General features: G+C 44.0%; 1 protein-coding gene across 1 annotated transcript in view; it reads right to left on the bottom strand.

The window, feature by feature from the left end:
• The window catches only part of cdkl5 (cyclin dependent kinase like 5), a 31,272-nt gene that overhangs the window by 980 nt on the left and 13,656 nt on the right, over window positions 1-16,636 (bottom strand). Inside the window, exons 7-21 of the mRNA XM_056412755.1 lie at window positions 16,555-16,614; window positions 15,628-15,718; window positions 13,583-13,685; window positions 11,481-11,567; window positions 10,966-11,046; window positions 10,662-10,831; window positions 8,081-8,448; window positions 7,235-7,720; window positions 6,134-6,474; window positions 4,794-4,895; window positions 4,378-4,483; window positions 3,625-3,760; window positions 2,817-2,922; window positions 1,269-1,430; window positions 84-332 (exon numbers count right to left, since the gene is read on the bottom strand). Coding sequence (XP_056268730.1) covers window positions 84-332; window positions 1,269-1,430; window positions 2,817-2,922; window positions 3,625-3,760; window positions 4,378-4,483; window positions 4,794-4,895; window positions 6,134-6,474; window positions 7,235-7,720; window positions 8,081-8,448; window positions 10,662-10,831; window positions 10,966-11,046; window positions 11,481-11,567; window positions 13,583-13,685; window positions 15,628-15,718; window positions 16,555-16,614 — 2,648 coding nt within the window. The remainder of the gene's footprint in view (window positions 1-83; window positions 333-1,268; window positions 1,431-2,816; window positions 2,923-3,624; window positions 3,761-4,377; window positions 4,484-4,793; window positions 4,896-6,133; window positions 6,475-7,234; window positions 7,721-8,080; window positions 8,449-10,661; window positions 10,832-10,965; window positions 11,047-11,480; window positions 11,568-13,582; window positions 13,686-15,627; window positions 15,719-16,554; window positions 16,615-16,636) is intronic.

The raw sequence follows: 16,636 nt of genomic DNA, 5'->3' as shown, positions 1-16,636 counted from the left end.
TACATATCATTTTTGTATTATTGTACGAAGGGTCCCTTTGAGGCCATTTTAGTACCTCCAGTGTGTGACATTATGCTCCATACCTGGGAGTGCGAGTCAACTGGTTTGTCTGGTGGCCAGTCATTCACCCTCTCCCTCTCCCTCCCTCGTTCCCTCTCTCTCTCCCTCTCCCTCTCTCTTTCTCTCTCTCTGTCCCGGTCTCGGTCCCGGCTCTGTTCCCGCTCCCGGTCTCTGTCTCGGGATCGCTCGCGGTTTTTCCGCCGGCTGCCGTGGTGAGATGACGACTTGGAGCTCCTCTGCAGGGACAGGTGTTCTTGTCCGTTACCAGGAACCTGACATTTCAGAAACCAATAAAACATGTTCCACTTTGTGTAAATGTCTCTGCGGCGAGGTTACCACACTTTATCACACAATACGTGCCACTCAGATCACGGCGAGGCTCTTCATGCACCTCTGGCAGCACCAGACGAAACACGAGGAGCATGTGATGGTGATAAGTGACTATTTCTTACAGAAACTATAAAACGCAGTTGGGCTGCAACTAACGAGGAATTTCATTGTCATTTTTGTTTATTAATAAATTCATCTTTTCATCTATAATATGTCAGTTCATATTTCGATAAAATTTAAAATAATATAAACAAATAAATGCAAATGATCATATATTAATATTATCTCTAATATTTGGCTTTTTAAATTATCTTCAACAATTTCTAAATTATCAATTTTTTGGGGGGTGAGAAGAAGATATGTAGTCGCTTTTGGACAGAGCCAGGCTAGCTGCTCCCCCCTGTTTCCCCAGTCTTTGTGCTAAGCTAAGCTAACCTGCTGCTGTCTGTTGCTCCGTGTTTAATGGACATACATGAGAGTAGTAAGTAGTCTATCGAACCTTCCCATCTGACTCTCGGCAGAGAAAGTGCAAAAAAAGCCTAAAATCACCAACTATTGCTTCCTGCAGCGCAACGCAGAGTTCATCAATGTGTCCAGTGGGAGTTGGTATACACGAATATGTTCATGACTCTTAAAGATGTTTTGAAAAGGATGAGTGTTGTTTCACAAATGCAACGTGAATACAAAAATGACAAACGCTGTAGCAAAGACACGATGAACACTCAGACACCGTGCAGCGTTAGGACCCAGAATGAAGATGAAATCCCTTCAAAATGTCAATGTTTCTCAGTCAATCAGTCATGAACATTTCAAAAGCAGGTGATTCTGGCGAGGGCGGTGCGAGTTAACATGCAGCCGGAGAGTCGATGTTAGATTACTGGTGAGGCAGGGTAGGGCGCGGTAGGCTGGTGCTGTGCCATGGGCGAGGCAACTACAGGCAGGACTTTGACAGCCGAGTTGTGCTTTAAGCTGTTCTTTGAGCTAAAGAGCGGGAAAAGGCTTTTCCGGATGCTGGGGTTCCTCCCATCTTGCGTGTCCGTCTGTGGGGCAGAAGACGCAGAGCCACAACTCTCAACACAAACCTCTGACGCAAACAGAAAAAACTAATGCAGCACCTCATGCTGACCCATCTCAATAAAATACCAGCCAGCAATAGATATAAAGAGAAGAATCAATAATACTATACACATCTGATTAAGATGGTCTGACCAGCATTTAAGGATCGTTGTAAATATTCTGCAATGTTATCAAGACCACTTAGTTTGGAGCTAAAGCTAAAAGAGTGTCCAACATGTTGATGTGGTGGCTGGGGCGTGGTTGGGCTCCGGAGGGGAGTGGCTCAGGGAACAGGTGGGGAGGAGGCCTAATTGGCCTCAGCTGCAGGAGATCAGAGGCTGTGTGTCTTTTCCCTATATGGGAGAGCAGAGGCAGTCTGCAGAGACAATAAAGAATATTGCTAACGATACCCTGAGTGTGCTCATTCCTTGGTGCTGGGGGGAAACCCGGAGAATGTGACAGGAGCTTAATAATCAGTTGTTAATAATCAAGTGTGCTTCTATTAATTTTTTTCACTTCAGATCTTCAGTTTGCACATAAAAAGATAAAAAGAACAGAAATACTGCTAATTTAAAAAAGGCAAAAATGGAAAGTTGGTGGATCGCTAAAAAGAAAATGCAATGAAGCGCAGAGGAAAAAACGACTTAATGAATCAGTCAGAAGGTCCACAAAACACCGCCCACTCCACTGGTAAGTCACAATAGATACTAATATATAGATGCATGCAACATTTCCACTGGCTTGAGTGGCATTCTTTTAATTCCATCATCTCTTTGCAATCGTCTTTCTCTGCAGTGGTTTATTACCCCCCCCCCCCCCCCCCCCGAACTCTTCATCTCCAACTCTCCAAATAGTGGCGTAACAATAGTGGAGGCAAATATTTGTTTATTTGCATCTTCTTTTGACCATTTTTCAGGGAATTTTGCCCAGCACTGATTATAGTTTTACTGATCATGTTTACCAGATAACTTTTACTTATTGAGGCTTTTTATAATCTTTTATTTTTATTTGTACAGGGACCGTACCGTACACATGAATCTGTCTGGTAATCCCGATTTCTCGTGCTTCTTTGTCTCATTGTAGCGATGCCGCTGTGTTCTCAGATTTCAGCGGTTTGCTCGGTGACTCTAATGTTGTTATTACCAACAGGAATGATGGCAGATACTGTGAAAATAATAAACCCTTTAACACCCTCTGTGGTTAGATAGCAGTGTTCCTTCACACCATGAGTTAGTTTTTAAGCACAAATAAACACTGATGCTACATATAATCATGTTTTACAGTATCTACTATGCACTAAAATGTACTTTATAAATACCTAAAGGAAATACGTCTGTGTGTGCTGGATGAAATGACTTCAATGCTCTTACTATTTGCGTCTTCTTCTTTTTCTTCTTGATGGCTCTGAAGAAGCCCTGTTTTTCCTTCTCTTTGGCGGGCTCTGGAGGATTCATGACCATTGCTTCTGCGGTGGTCCTACGTGGCAAATGTAAAGAACATTGTTTCCGCTGTATGACTCGTGTTTATATTACAAGTTTAGGATTAAATGGTGACTTCCTATCAAGTATGTCTCATATGAGGTACAACCTGAATATCGGATGTAAGTACAATAAATTTACAGTATGACAAGACACAGTTGCTAAAATAATACCCCTCGGAAAAAATTACAGAAAAATTAACAAACTGAAAATTCAAAAAACAGCACAACGTATTTTTAGTTTTTTCAATAAAATCGTGGATAGTGTAAAAAATAAACTCAATAATGTTCTTGTTTTTTGTTCACTTCATTTAGATCTGCCCTTCATTATGACAATATTTACAGTAAGTACTGTACATAAATTGCTTCTTTTTCCACTGTCAACACAAGAGAGAAAAGATTTTGTGTGTTTTCAACTTCATTCATTTAGAGACTGATAGTGACCTTGTAAAATCAGATGGATCTTAATTAATGTTGTGACAGTGAGGAAAGTATGTGCGGTAGTTTTAGACCCACTTTGTTTCATTTCTCATGAGATGTCTACCTCTGAGGTCAAAGCATGCTGTGTTGTAGAAGCTCAGTTCCTTTTTCGAAACAATAAATGTCGACACAGTTTCCTCCTCACAACCTTTGAATGTACATCTATGCTGTGGACACAGTCACTTGCCACGGCAGTTCACAAATAAATAAGCAGTCATCACCAGTCAAAAGCCGTTTGGCGTTTGGAGTGGTTGACCATGGAAAGAGGGTCTCCGGGTACAACGGGTACGACCGGCCCTCGGCCCTGCACGACACCGTCATGGAAAGAGGAGGAGTTGTCTGGTCTGGGGGAGGGGACTGAGGAGACAGGCGGGTACAGAAGGTTATTAAAATGTCTGTTACCAATCTATGCTGTTTGAGGTGTTCCGGGGGTAATTCAACAATATTTTATTTTGCTGCACTTACATTTGCCAAAATCCACCATGTCTGTCTATTGAAGCCCATGTATAATTGTTGTTGTTCTCTCTTTTTTAAATGTGTAAGAAACCCCAAACGTTTGTGTCAAACTGAATGTGATGTTGTGTCATTTGACAAGTCACAAAGTTAACTGGACATGCAACACAATTGTATTAAATTATGGCTTAAAGAAAACCAGCATTGTTCCCACACCTAATACCCTTGCCGACACACCTGCATTTTGTATCTTGCTTATATCTTTTGTGGATATATTTATAGGTGTACTTTTTAAAGCATTTCTTTTCTTTTATTTAGTTTTTATCATTATTTTCTTTTTTCTTTTTAAATAGCCTCCTGTGTTGCAAATTGTTTCACAACAAACACGATACAGAGTGCATCTGGTTCTTATCCAAAAATGTATGTTACAGCCACTGTGATGACCATATCAACTAAGCTAAACTAAACAAAGAAAAACAGTACAAGACACACCGTTTCTCTGTGTGATTGCTGCCCCTTACCTCGGTAGAAACTGCCTACTCTCCGAGGCATGGACTCAGTGAAGATCATCCGGTTCTCCTTGGAGGAACCTGCATCCTCCACATGAGGGTCGTGATACATGCCGACCTAAGAGACGCACATGTCAAGCGGACACACAAATGCACAAGTACACACATGGACACAGGACCAGACAAGGTTGCTCAGCATCTTCATATTTGTGATCAATAATATCATTGAATCCCACTTTTAGCACTAGCTATGCAGAAGACAATAGGGACAATCTTAGAGCTTTTCAGCGATGATACATTAATACCAGCGACAACGTGCGGTGAAGCTGTTGTAGGAACAGAAAAAGCTATGGAAACAAGCGGTCAGAAGAGCTACTGTCTGTGCTGGGTGAACTGCCTGGAGGAAGGGAGGAGTCAGGGGGCCGGACCTCGTTTTTAGAGCGCTGTGTATGAAAAGCAGCAGTGTTGTCCCTCGTAGAGTCTTTGATGGGGGCACAAGGGTGGCTCATGTCTTTAGGGGACTGCTCAATCTGTTGAGGAGACGGACAGGCGCAGGTCAAAGCAGACTGGAAAAGCAGCGTGAAGCAGTGGCAAAGACAATGTGAGACAGTGACAGTCCCTGTACACACACACACACACGCACACACACACCCACCCACCCACACACACATATGTGACATACATGCATATCATCCCCCTGGTTCACATACTTGCCTCCCTCTTAAAACTCACACTTTGAAGCATACTTGCATATACACACGCACACACACACTCACACATGCACACACACACCCACGTACACAATCACACACGCACCCACATACACACTCACACACGCACACACACCCGCATGCACACACACATAAACACTTATGCACGCGCGCATCTGCTTGTCACATACACACACATTTTAAACATGTGTTAAAGGAAAGATTCACCCTTTGACACTAATGCATCTGGAAATAAAATAAAAAATGTCCATCCTTTTTTCATTAGTTCCCAACATTTCTCAGATTCATGTTCAACAAATCCTAGTAAACTTAAACTTCGGGAGGAGCGCCTCAGTGAGGGTCTTCCTACATAACATTACATTTCATTATTAATTATTGAGGCAACTGCTTTTTGGAATTTTGGAAACAATTAATAAAGTCATAAATTTGAGATAAATAATAATTTACATTTAAAGATACAAAACCTCACAATTATTTATAGCGTTATATAATTTTTAAGAACACAATCACACCGAAAGTCAAACTGGCCACAGATGTTGCTGTTACCATGGAGACAGTCAAAAAGAAAGATGAAAAAGTATTGTCGCCATGGTTTGGGAAATACCCCCATCTCTTTTTACTTAAAAATCATTTTGCAGAAATAGATAGAGTTTTTTTTACTGAGAGAGTTTCAACCCCTATTTTTTACTTTTTAATTGAACTCCTATACATTTGGTCTATTTAGGCCCAAAAACTGATTTTCAAAAAGGAAAGAATACGGTATTTAGTCTAAAACCTTTAAAACTGACACCTGATGGCATTACGATGTGATTTCAGAGATTCCTGTGTCTGCTATCATTTGTTTTTTTGAGCATCAACAAAAGGCAAAAAGGGTCCCGCACTATATTCAAATGGACCAGCTGCTTCGATGACCCTGGCAGCTCTGGTCGAACATTTGTCTCTTTGTAGACAAAACCCATCATTGTTCTTACAGTATTCTTTTAAGGAGAACGTTTCCTTTAGCTCCCACCACACTCACAGGACTGTCCGCCACTAACCCTTGTCATGTCATCCGTGCAGTCCTCTCTGGACGAGCTCACTGAGTGTCCAGTGAGGGTGGTCCGGTGCTGCAGCTGGGGGGAGAGGAGCTGCAGGCTACTGGCACGTGTTGGTATCGCCTCCCCCGGCGGAGGCAAGCCCACCATCCCACCCTCGATACCGTGTGGTCGGTGGCGCTCCCTCCTCACGTACATGGAGTGTCGTTGAGGCCGTTGCTGCGAGGAGAAGGGGGAGGTGTAGCCCAGGCCGTAATGATAAGACTCATGCGGAGAAGGTAGAGTGTGGGTGGAGGGCATCCCTGCTCCTCCCGGGTCTAAGAGCTCCGGAGCACCGGCCTCCTCTGGAGCAGAGCGGAAAGATGGAAGGCATTAGAAGACGTTTGGTTTGATCAATCGTTCAAATCATGAAAAATGCCCACGACCTCTGTGACATCTTCAAATATCTTCCTTTGATCAACCAAAAGTCAGAAATGGAGATTATTTTAATTACAGACATAAAACAAAACAAATAAATGAAACATTTGAAAAGCTGGAACCAGCAACTTTTTGACATTTTGTCAGATTTACTGAAATTATTCATCTATTATTAACTATTAACTATTGATGAACCAGCTAATAATTGCAGCACCACATTTTTGCCATGGCAGCCATTTCAATTACTGTTTGGATCAAAAACTAGTAGCATCCCAAAGATGCTTTGTTGAAACTTTTCAATGTACAGAAAACTCTCATCTTGTGGTCCGGTTCCCATACGGCTGACTTTATACCCGTAAACTGTCTCTGGGGAAAGTTTAACCAGACCTGGTGACCATTTGAACCGCTCTGCATGTTGACATTGGCTCCAAAACCAACAACTCAAACTATCTTACTGTTTTCTCTGTGGGGATTACAAAAGTCATGGGTAATATATTAATAATGTAATGTTTTATGTTGGGTGAGGGTGGGTGATAATCTACTAAAGATGAATTTAAATACTTGTAAAGATCTTGAACACAATTGAAAAATGGGCTGATTGAGGCTTAAAGTCAAAGACACATTTTCATTCTTAAATCAGGACAATACATTTGACTCTTAAATTCAAAATTAGGCTCTCACAATTACCTGGTGCTAGAGGTTTATGTCTGGATTTGTGTCTGGATGAGGAGTCCAGCGTGCTGCTCTCCATGCAGACATTGCCGCTGCTCTGAGAGGCGGGGCTGTGCCCCGATCGATCACTGTGCCGAGCGGAGGGGCTGCCGGGCGGCCCTTGGGGGACTGAGGGGGCGTTGAGGTCTAAACAGCTGGCAGGGAAGAAGCGGGCCCCGGGGCCCATCCCTGCTGTCGTGTTGGAGTTCGGGTCATCTAGGTGGAGTCGGCCGTCGCTGAGGTTCCCCACGGATTTGGCGTCGCTCAGCGCGCTGTGGCTCTTGGACAGGCTTAGGTAAGAGGCCGAACTCTTTGAAGAGGAGGACATGGATCCATGGGCAGAGTCGGCCATGCTGTGGGTGTGTCGGCCATGTTGCTTCTCTGCTCCAGACTGCAGAGTGTTGGTCTTGCCTTCCAGGAAGGTGTGGCGGCCGGCCTGCTGTTGTTGCTGCTGCAGCTGTTGTTGCTGCTGCTGCAGCTGTTGTTGCTGCTGCTGCTGCTGATGGTGCTGCTGCTGTTGTTGCTGTGGTTGCTGCTGCTGCAGCTGTTGCTGCTGTTGTTGCTGCTGCTGCTGCTGCGGATGGTGCTGCTGCTGCTGCTGCTGCAGCTGTTGCTGCTGCTGCTGCTGATGGTGCTGCTGCTGCTGTTGCTGTGGTTGCTGCTGCTGCAGCTGTTGCTGCTGTTGTTGCTGCTGCTGCAGCTGTTGCTGCTGCTGCTGCTGATGGTGCTGCTGCTGCTGTTGCTGTGGTTGCTGCTGCTGCAGCTGTTGCTGCTGTTGTTGCTGCTGCTGCAGCTGTTGCTGCTGCTGCTGCTGCTGCGGATGGTGCTGCTGCTGCTGAGAGCGAGACGAGCTGGGTTTGCTGTGGCCATACTTGGCCCCGTGTCCCTGGTCTGGCAGCTTTGTGGAGGGTCCCAAGCTGAAATCAAACTCTGTCTTGCCTTTGGCTTCTTTGGGGCTGAGGAGGTGTGGCAGGTTGTTGTTAGCCAGGTCTTTGTTGGACGAGACAGAACGCTTGAGGGTCTGGGACATGTACTGGGCCTTGGGGTGGAGCGTCGGACTTAAGCTGGACGGAGCCGGTTTGTTACCGTTGAGGAAACTCTTGTTGCCGAGGTGATGGAGGTCGTCATGGCGAGGGAGGCTGGAACATTCTTTGCTGGTGGAGTGACGGCTCGTGCTCTTAGTGTGACTCCTGGAGGGGCAGAAAGAAGGATGGAAAACACTTTGTGAACATTGCACACACCTGCACCTAAGACTCTTATTCTAACAATCCTACTACTGCTTGGAAAAAACCCCAACTTAAGTTGAAATCTTTAAAGAAATTGTCCTTGTTTCAAGAAGCAAGGACTGCAGACATTATAGCAAATTGCTGTGATTTATTCCCTTTATAATAAAAATTCTGAATAAAAGTTTGTGAATTGCTTTGAATCAAATGCCATCTAAGAGCCATACATTTCCATTTACGGAGCATGATGGCAAATCTTTTAAGTATTATTAAGCAAGCGCTGCGCATATGCATGGCATCAAGATGGCGATGATGAAGAGCCAATTTGGAGCTTGAAAGGTTGTACTCTTTCTAAATTTAGGATATACTGTATATGTTTATATATGTATATATATATATACATATATATATATATTTGTGCTTATGCACCAAACCTCAGTTCAGAGTATCTGGCCTTCTTGGAGTCGGTGGGAGGGGTCCTGGAAAGAACCCCGCCTGCTGACTCCATAGTTCTCCTGGGAGACTTCAACGCTCATGTGGACAATGACAGAGAAACCTGGCAGGGGTGATTGGGAGGAACGGCTTGCCCGATCTGAACCCGAGCGGTGTTCTGTTATTGGACTTCTGTGCTAGCCACGGCTTGTCCATAACGAACACCATGTTCGAACATAGGGTGGCTCATAAGTGTACCTGGTACCAGAACACCTTAGGCCGCAGATCAATGATTGATTTTGTAATTGTATCATCTGATCTGCGACCGTATGTCTTGGGACACTCGGGTTAAGAGAGGAGCAGGGCTGTCAACTATTCACTACCTGGTGTTGAGTTGGATAAGATGGCGGGGGAGTCGCCTAGAAAGACCTGGCAGCTGCGGTGGTCACCGATGGAAAAACTCTGGCATGGGAGGAGTTCGGGGAGGCCATGAAGAAGGACTTTCGGTTGGTCTCAAGGAGGTTCTGGCAACCGTCCGATGGCTCAGGATAGGAAAGCAGACCAGCAGTGCGGATTCCGTCCCGGTTGTGGAACTTTGGTCCACCTCTTTACCCTCGCACGTAGACTCGAGGGGTCCTGGGAGTTTGCCCAACCAGTCGACATGTGCTTTGTGGACTTGGAGAAGGCTTTCGACCGGGTCTGTCAGGGATTATTGTGGGGGGTGCTGCGGGAATATGGCTTTCCGGACTCGTTGCTACGGGCTATCCGGTCTCTGTATGCCTGCAGTAAAAGCTGTGTTCGCATCCTCGTCAGACAGGTTCCCAGTGGGTGCTGACCTCTGCCAGGCCTGTCCTTTATCACCGGTCCTGTTAGTGATTTTCGTGGGGGGTGGAGCAAGTCAGGTTTAGGGATCTCGGGATCGCCTCTCTGTTGTTCACTGGGGTCTTTAGCAGCCGAGTGTGAAGCGGCGGGGATTAGAGTCAGCACCTCCAAATTTGAGGCCGTGGTGCTCTGCCAGAAACCGGTGGATTGCTCCCTCCAAGTGGGGACAGAGTGCCTACCCCAAGCGAAGGAGTTCAAGAATCTTGGGGTCTTGTTCACCAGTGAGGGTAAGATGGAGCGGGAGATCCACAGGCGGATCGGTGCGGCTGCAGCAGTAAAACAGGCGCTGCACCGAACCGTCTTGGTGAAGAGGGAGCTGAGCAAAGCTCTCAATTTACTGGTCAGTCTACGTTCCAACCCTCACCTATGGTGACGAACTCTGGGTTGTGACCGAAAGAACAAGGTCGCGAATACAAGTGGCAAAAATAAGTTTCTTCCGTAGGGTGGCCGGGTTCAGCCTTAGAGAGAGGGTAAGGAGCTCGGACATCAGGAGGGAGCTTGGAATCGAGCCGCTACTCCTTCGCTGGAGGTATAATATCTCACAGCTGGCCTGGGAACGCATCAGGATCCCCCAGAATGAGCTGCAAAATGTTGCAGGTGAGAGGGAAGTCTGGGTCAGCCTGCTGGACTTTTACTTGCTTTTAAGTTGTAGGCTCAGGACGACAGATGTCTAGGGAAGCTTTGAATGAGGGTTGGCTCACACAACGACACCTATGGAACCATATACTGTTCAGTGACATGATAATAAAGAGTTTGTTCTACCCTCAGTATCATCAAGCCACAGTGTTTACTCAATGGAACTCAAATATGATCATTAGTATACTGCATGTCGAAGCTGTGACAGAGTTTAAATCAAGGAGTCGGACCTCGTGGGGATTGTGTTCTCTCCATGATGGTGTGTTTTCCTCTTGGAGGAGCGTGGCGGGTTGGGAGATGCAGGAGGAGGCCTCTCTGCCTGCCTCAGAGGCTGGAAGGCCGGATGGTTCAAACTCTGCTCCGTCAGATAACGCTCAGTCTGGTTTAGCAGCAACAGGTTCTGATGGGAAATGTGTATTTATCCAATGTAAATTATTGAGAAAGGTTAACAGGAGCAGAAGATATATTAAATATGAATAACACAACAGGTCCATGTTAATTCAATTAAACACGGTTTGAGTTAGAATCTTTTACCTTCATCAGATCCTGCATCAAACCACTCAAGATGTTTTGGTACCTTCTCTCCAAAGTCTGAGGATGAGCGACAGAGGGAAACTGACACACACACACACACACACACACACACACACACACACACACACACACACACACACACACACACACACACACACACACACACACACACACACACACACACACACACACACACACACACACACACACACACACACACAAAGTCTTGTTCGGCCTTCTGGGACATTTTCTCTTGTTGCTAAACTGAACACCAACCACCTATCTCATGAGTCATAGCAATCCACTCAGTCATGGTGCTGGGAACACTGCCGAGAGAGAGATGGAGAGAGACAGAGAGAGAGAGAAAGAGAATGGGAGAAAGAGTGAGAGAAAGAGAATGAGAGAGAAGGAGAGGGAGATAGAGAGAGAGAGAAAGAGAGAGGGAGAGAGAGAGAGAAGGAAAGGAGGTAAAAAAGAAAGGGAGGAGGTGGAGGAGGAGGAGAAACGTTTCCTACCCTGATTCCATGAAAGCGAGGGTTGTTGTAGAAGAGTTTCATCTGCTCTGCAGGAAGTGGCCCCAAAACCTTCTGGATGGTGAAGAGCTGGAGGTAATAAAACGATGCAGCGTCGCAGTTAATATAGTGTGACACATTTGGAAGTGTTTCTCAGGTCATAAATGATCTTTCAGCCTCATCTTTTACACCAATATGGACTTTATATGGACCTTTAGGTGTTGCAAAGGAATTTTTCAACTATACGGTGCATTTACATGGCAACAAGGCAAAATCGACCTGTTCATGAAGATCATGTGAAACGATCGAACATCTACTTTTATTTTTTTAGCAACTATACAGATATTGTTTTTGTCATGTTCGTAAAGCTGAATTAAACATCCAGCATATACAGAGCAACAGGAGCATTCATTTGTATTGTGAGTTGATAAATAGAAGTCAATGAAAACATGGATGACCTGGGACTTGTCCTTTAACTCCCACGTAAAGCAAATCTCAAGGACTGCATTCTTTCATCTACGTAATATTTCAAAAATCAGGCACATCTTGTCTCAAAAAGATGCAGAAAAATTGGTTCACGCGTTCGTTACTTCGAGATTGGATTACTGCAACTCCTTATTATCAGGCTGCTCTAATAAGTCTCTTAGGTCCCTCCAGTTGATCCAGAATGCTGCAGCTCGTGTTCTCACTAAAACTAAGAAAAGAGATCACATCACTCCTGCACTAGCTGCTCTGCACTGGCTCCCCGTAAAATCAAGAATCACTTTTAAAAGTCTTCTCTTAACCTACAAAGCCTTGATTGGTGATGCACCATCATATCTTAAGGAGCTTGTAGTACCATATTGCCCCACTAGAGAGCTGCGCTTACTAAATGCGGGACTACTTGTAGTTCCTAGAGTCTTAAAAAGTAGAATGGGAGCCAGAGCCTTTAGTTATCAAGCTCCTCTTTTATGGAACCAGCTTCCAATTTCAGTCCGGGAGGCAGACACAGTCACCTCGTTTAAGAGTAGACTTAAGACCTTCCTCTTTGACAGAGCTTATAGTTAGGGCTGAATCAGGTTCACCTGGTCCAGCCCCTTGATATGCTGCTATAGGCTTATAGCTGCCGGGGGACGTTTTAGGATGCACTGAGTACCTATCTCCTCTTTTTTCTCTCCTTATGGATGAATTTTCATCTCTCAATCACACGTTACTAACTCTGCTTTCTCCCCGGAGTCCTTTTGACTTCACGTCTCATGGGGTCATCGGACCCTATGAGACGACATAGATCGTATCTGCCTGATGGATCATCGAGGTCTGGGTCGTGGAATTCCTGCTACTGACTACGCCACTGTCCTGTTGAGACTCCGCCCACTGTTGAGACTCCGCCCATTCCTCCTCCCCACCGCCATCTGCCTGATGGATCGTGGAGGTCTCCATCGTGGAATATGCCTACTATGAACTATTCATACACTCTGTCATATTCATTGAATGTATTTTAACTCTAAATCTGTCCTTCTGTACACATTACATCTATTGCACCTGTCCATCCTGGAGAGGGATCCTCCTCTGTTGCTCTCCTGAAGGTTTCTTCCTTTTTTTCCCCCTGAAGGGTTATTTGGGAGTTTTTCCTGATCCGATGTGAGGTTTTGGGGCAGGGATGTCTATGTGTACAGATTGTAAAGCACTCCGAGACAAATTTGTAATTTGTGAAATTGGGCTATACAAATAAACAGAATTGAATTGAATTCAATGTTTACAGTCCTTTCACCAACTCCTAAAGGAAGTATAAGTGCACCTTTAGCGGCTAAACGCTCCACTGGTTTCACCGGCTATTTGCTAATGTTGTCTTTTAAGAGCTTCTTGCTGAAAGCAGCTGCAAAACCAAAACAGTAAAGTCGCCTTGCGATTTTCTCATTTCGTTTGATGCTTACGTCATTCTTCTCCAGGTGTTGGATCAAAAGACCTGTATCTTTTTATCAGGGTTCGCAACAGTTAAACCCTCCCTTTATATGGTTTTGGGTTTATTTTGGCTGAACAAAAGGACCAACAAATACTTTTCGGTTGATTCATTTTATGTCAGCTAACAGCTAATAGACTAATGGACGTCTTGTTTCTTTACCAACCTGATCTATCTCACTCTCGCCTGGAAACAAGGGCTGTCCGTCACTCAGCTCCCCGAGAATACACCCTACCGACCACATGTCCACTGCCTTTCCATAGGGAGCCCTGAGATGGGGGAGAGAGAGAGAGAGAGAGAAAGAAAGAGAGAGAGAGAGGACTATTATGAGTTTGGTTGTGGTGAGGTTGATGTTACTGGTGGCTGGGCGGTAAAACAAAAGCATGGACGATGTGTTCCTTGTGGAGACGCGCATAAAGAAGATGGTCATTTCTGAGGGAATGGAGCTGAAGGGTCTGGTGAGAAATGGCGAGAGATCTGGCAGCAGAGAAGCAGAGGAGCTGTGGTGTTGGAGGGAGAGAGTATTTGAGTGGGCGGCATTCAAAAGCTGTCTCAATAAATGTTCCAGGGCATTTACTAAATCAGGCTACAGCAGTGAGGCTAGATGGCATTCAGCCGTCTCCGAACTAGAATCGACATTCAATGCAGCAAAAAGTCTCGAAAAACCAGACAAGAAACAGAATGTGTGTGCTTTCTGCACGGGGATCTGTGTCATCCTGTTGGAGCAGGTAAAGCTTCATCAGCTCTTTTTGTGGAAAAGAGTGACACCTATTTCCCTAGTGATCTGATGATTTATGGGACTGAAATGTGTGCACAAAAAAACACACAAAACATTACATATATAATAATAATAATAATAATAATAAATAGATGACCCCAACATTTTAAAAACACATTACAGCTCTTACCAGATCTGCTGTGTTTGTGTGTTCTTTTGGTTGTTTACATTGACTTCTTGAGAAAAATTCCCTCTACTTCCAAAGATGCATTAAAAAAATACACTGGATTATCTAAAAAAATAAACTGAAAACAGAGGTGTGTTTTCTTTATTAAACATCATGAATTATGATTTGGAGTGACCAGATTTTACTATCAAGGACAATATCTTCGATGTGATATGTTTTTCCCAGAAATGCTAATATCTAGATGTAGCATATTCTGGTGTGTCAACAATTTACACAGGACTGGAGATACATTAATATGCAATGCCAGATCATTCTGGACTAGAGCTGCAAAATCCTACAAATATTCTAGGTGGAAAGGAATTGACAGGGTGTGATGGGATAATATGCCCAGGCTGTTACTACAATATTATAAACAGACATAATCACTTCATCTGTCAAATACATACAACATGAAATGTGCCATGTGGTGAGCAAGCTAGCAAGTAACTAATGATGAAAGCTACTTTGAACATTTTAAAGTGTATACATGTTTGACAATTAGGAATGAATGGAAAAAGATAGATTGATGATTTCCTTAATTATTCCTGAATTAGCTGCAGGGAAATCAAGCTACTTTCCACGTGGTAACAGCTAGCTGGCAAAAACTAGCAGACGGTGTTAACAAGTTGTAAAGAGTGTACATTGCTTTTGGCTAATATGTGTTCGTTAACCGTAATATCATAAAACATATCAAATATATCCAGCACAGTAATGTAACCAAAACTTACATGAAAGCATGTAGTCCTTTGGCTCAGTGCAGAAGCGTTGGCAGTATAGTGTGGGCTGCACATGTGCAGAAGGTTGAAACTTTACTGACTTCTTATTTCCTGCCATGCTGGAACAACATCTGAGTGTGTGATGGGAGAGCACCTGAATGCAGTGCACTGTTATAATTCAACTAAATGGGCTTTACTTTTAACCAAAACATGTCATAAGATCTGATATTATTTGTCCTCCCCAAAACAAGTTCACCAATGAAAAAGTATGATTTATATATTGAAATTGTGCAAATAATTCCAAATAACTGAGCTTAATTTCTCTTGAAATTTACTGAAAACTCTCCAGCCCGTTGCAACATTATTTTTGGCACAATTGACCAAAATATTCAACCTGACACATTTGGGATTTTTGCTCTGTAATTATGTAATACTTAAGTTACACACACACACACACACACACACACACACACACACACACACACACACACACACACACACACACACACACACACACACACACACACACACACACACACACACACACTCACCCCAGCAGCAGCTCAGGCGAGCGGTACCACCTTGTAGCCACATACTCAGTGTAATTGGCATCTGTTCCCTCAGATAGGTTACGAGCAAAACCTGAGCCAGAGGAAGATGGAAATGAACACATCACGTAGATACTCTGTGATAAATACAAATGGCTAATTAGTAAGAAGAAAGTGCAATGAACAGTCAAATCGTTTGGACAGCGACAGTAACAACATGGCCATCATCCCATGTGACCAGACTCTAATTAGTTATGTCACTGAAGGCGGGCTGAGGCTATGCTTTAGATAGCTGGTGCACAGAGAGTCCATTTTAAGCACACACAATCACAATAAACAGAATGTCAGCTCCAACAGTGAATAACAAACAAATCTCACTCAGACTGACTCAGTAGGATTGCATTAGAAAGAAATATGCAAAGCTAACTATGTAGAATATACCTGGGAGACTGTAAAATATTTTGTTAAAGTATGCTGTATCAATACAATCTATTAGTATTTTACAAAGGAAACAGGAGCCCAACATTAACTGGACTTTCTTAAAATATATCTTTGGTTTAATTGAGCTTATTGGCTGCTTTCCAGGGGCAGAATTGATCCTCACAACTCAGATGGTGACACATTAATGGTGGGATTTATTTCACAGAGAACCGAGCCCAAGAAACCAAACGGGCAAAACTGAAATCCTGAATATAACTGCAAAAATCTGTCAATTTGACAGCTATATGACAGATGTGCACGTACAGCAGCCTGTCTAATAAACCAATAAAGCTGATTCAATGCTTCAAACAAATACTTAACCAATTCCCTTTATTCCACATGGGCAAACATGCAAGTACATATTTGTTAATTTTTGTTACCGCGTTGCACATGTAAATCTCAACAATTCAACGTGACAAATATGGCCGAGAGACGAGACCAGAGACTCACCAAAGTCACAGAGTTTGAGGACATCCTCGGAGCTGATGAGAAGGTTCTCCGGCTTGATGTCTGAAAAACAGACAGAGGTAAA

The sequence above is a fragment of the Pseudoliparis swirei genome, chromosome 4 (genome assembly GCF_029220125.1).
Source record: "Pseudoliparis swirei isolate HS2019 ecotype Mariana Trench chromosome 4, NWPU_hadal_v1, whole genome shotgun sequence".
Taxonomy (NCBI): Eukaryota; Metazoa; Chordata; class Actinopteri; order Perciformes; family Liparidae; genus Pseudoliparis; species Pseudoliparis swirei.
Note: the sequence above shows the minus strand (reverse complement) of the source record. Positions and strands in the feature narration are given on the sequence as shown.